The sequence below is a fragment of the Sinocyclocheilus rhinocerous genome, unplaced genomic scaffold (genome assembly GCF_001515625.1).
Source record: "Sinocyclocheilus rhinocerous isolate Xijiao unplaced genomic scaffold, SAMN03320098_v1.1 scaffold1068, whole genome shotgun sequence".
Classification (NCBI taxonomy): Eukaryota; Metazoa; Chordata; class Actinopteri; order Cypriniformes; family Cyprinidae; genus Sinocyclocheilus; species Sinocyclocheilus rhinocerous.
In genome coordinates, this window is record NW_015633196.1 from 399,803 (window position 1) to 402,048 (window position 2,246).

General features: G+C 45.1%; 1 protein-coding gene across 1 annotated transcript in view; it reads right to left on the reverse strand.

Moving 5' to 3' along the window:
• wars1 (tryptophanyl-tRNA synthetase 1) overlaps window positions 1–2,246 on the reverse strand; it is a 6,174-nt gene that overhangs the window by 2,316 nt on the left and 1,612 nt on the right. Inside the window, 6 exon segments of the mRNA XM_016557357.1 lie at window positions 334–474; window positions 557–730; window positions 799–911; window positions 987–1,087; window positions 1,408–1,596; window positions 1,823–1,942. Coding sequence (XP_016412843.1) covers window positions 334–474; window positions 557–730; window positions 799–911; window positions 987–1,087; window positions 1,408–1,596; window positions 1,823–1,942 — 838 coding nt within the window.

The following is a 2,246-nucleotide window of genomic DNA, read 5'->3' on the forward strand; positions in this document are numbered from 1 at the left end:
GTGATATATTATAAGGAGTAACGATATGTTTTATGAAATGTAGTGAAGTAAAAAGTACGATCTTATGCTTTGGAATGTAGTAAAGTAAAAGTTACTCAAAATAAAACTACTCCAGTAAAGTACAGATACTTGAAAAATGCACTTAAGTACAGTAACGAAGTAAAGCTACTCCGTTACTGTCTATCACTGCATATATGAAGTGCTTCACAAGATAAAACAGAAGCATAAAAACAAACACTGAAAATATGGTTTCACACAATAACAATACAGTAATATTTTCAGTGTTAGTTGAGGATAATAAGTGACGTCATCAGCTGGATCACGTGATGTCACCTGTCTGATCTTCTCCAGCTGATCATCGTCTTCCAGGAAGAAGCTCAGGTACATGAAGGAAACGTCCACGTCTGGATTCCCGCCGCACTTCCTGTGCTCCTCAACCGTGTCCTTCCCGCCGGAGAAGGCGTGTTTGTTGACCTGGAACAGGAAGAGCTCTCACGCTCATTCATGATGAACACCAGCTCACCTTCTGCGAGAAATGGGTCAAAAGGAGGCGCACCTTGTTCTTGATCTGTTTGGCGGAGTCGGTCAGGAAGATGGAGGAGTTGGCGTCGCTGGCGCTCATCTTGGTCTGAGCTCCCTGCAGCGCCGGGAAGAAGGTGGAGTGAAGCAGAGCCGGCTTCAGATACCCGATCCGAGGAGCCACGTCCCGCGTCATCCGGAAGTACGGGTCCTGAGGAGCACACGGTCACATGATCACATGACACACGCGCGTCCAGTCGCACGAGTCGAGCGTCTCACCTGATCGATGGCACACGGGATCAGACACTGAACATCCGTCCGCTCGCCGAAGATCTGCGGGAACGAGCTGCTGAAGGACGGAGCCGCTTGAATGGCCGGGAAGCTGACTTTACCTGCAGAAACACGAGATTAAACACGACGCACAACAAACACTCGCGGGATTCCCGCCACACAGAGACGCTCCTCACCGATGCAGTCGCTGTCTGTGAAGCCAAAGATGCCTTTGACCTGGTTAAACGTCACGTGCTTCTGGACCTTCACCACGTTCCTGTAAAACGAAGGACTCGCCCTGACGGAAAAAAACATCTGGATGGTTATTTATTTCAGAATCGAGTCAAATTTATATAGTGCTTTTCATAATGCAGCTATACAGGAGATCATGATGTTATGTTTATAATACCTTAATATCTTCATGCATTACAGTCACGTATCAGATTCGAGCTGGACGATAATAGTGTTACATTTTGCGATATAAACAATCAAGCAGTTGTGGTTTGCTATATAGTATATATATCGCTATATGTGATTGAACTGTATGTATGAGGATACATTTGGATATATATATGTAGATATATTTACATATTTTTTTATTTATATATGTGTTTACACATATATAGTCGAGATCAGAGATCAGAGAAGATGAAGGTCTTGTTGACGTCGAATCCACAGGCGATGATGTCTCTGGCGTTCTCCACCGTGTACCGGTGACACTCGTCCAGCGACAGATCCTTCCACAGATACTTCTCATCATCAGTCATCTGAATGACCAGAGGAACGTCGAACACGTCCTGAAGCCACCTGTGACACACACACACACGTCCTGAAGCCACCTGTGACACAGACACACACTCACACACATATATATACACACACTCACACAGAGACACACACACACACACACAGAGACACACAGAGACACACACACACACACACTCACACAGAGACACACACACACAGAGACACACACACACATCAGCGCTTTCACATACTCCCGCTGAACGCTGGCGCACTGAGGAAGACTCACTTGGTGAAGATGAAGGGGATCAGGTGACCCACATGCATGGCCTCTGAGGACGGCCCTCGACCCGTGTACAGATAGAAGGACTTCTGCTTCTTGTACGTGTCCAGGATCTGATGCATGTCCCTGCAGATCACAAACATGGCATTAGACCAAAGGATCAATCTTTCAGATGCTGTGATCCTCATGTGAGCCACACACATCCTAACATTGAACACAGCTATAAATGTACCACTACAGAGGCCTGATCTACACGGTGTATATACTGTAAAGCGTGTTGACTTTTGCCTTTTTTTTTTACATTTGTTTCTTATTTATTTGGTTCCACAGTGTTTGCTGATTTTTACTGTGTTTAAACTTTAAACCTTGTGTTATTTAATTTTACATCAAGGTGTATGCCGTGCCTCCAAACTTTCTTATTCGTTTTGCT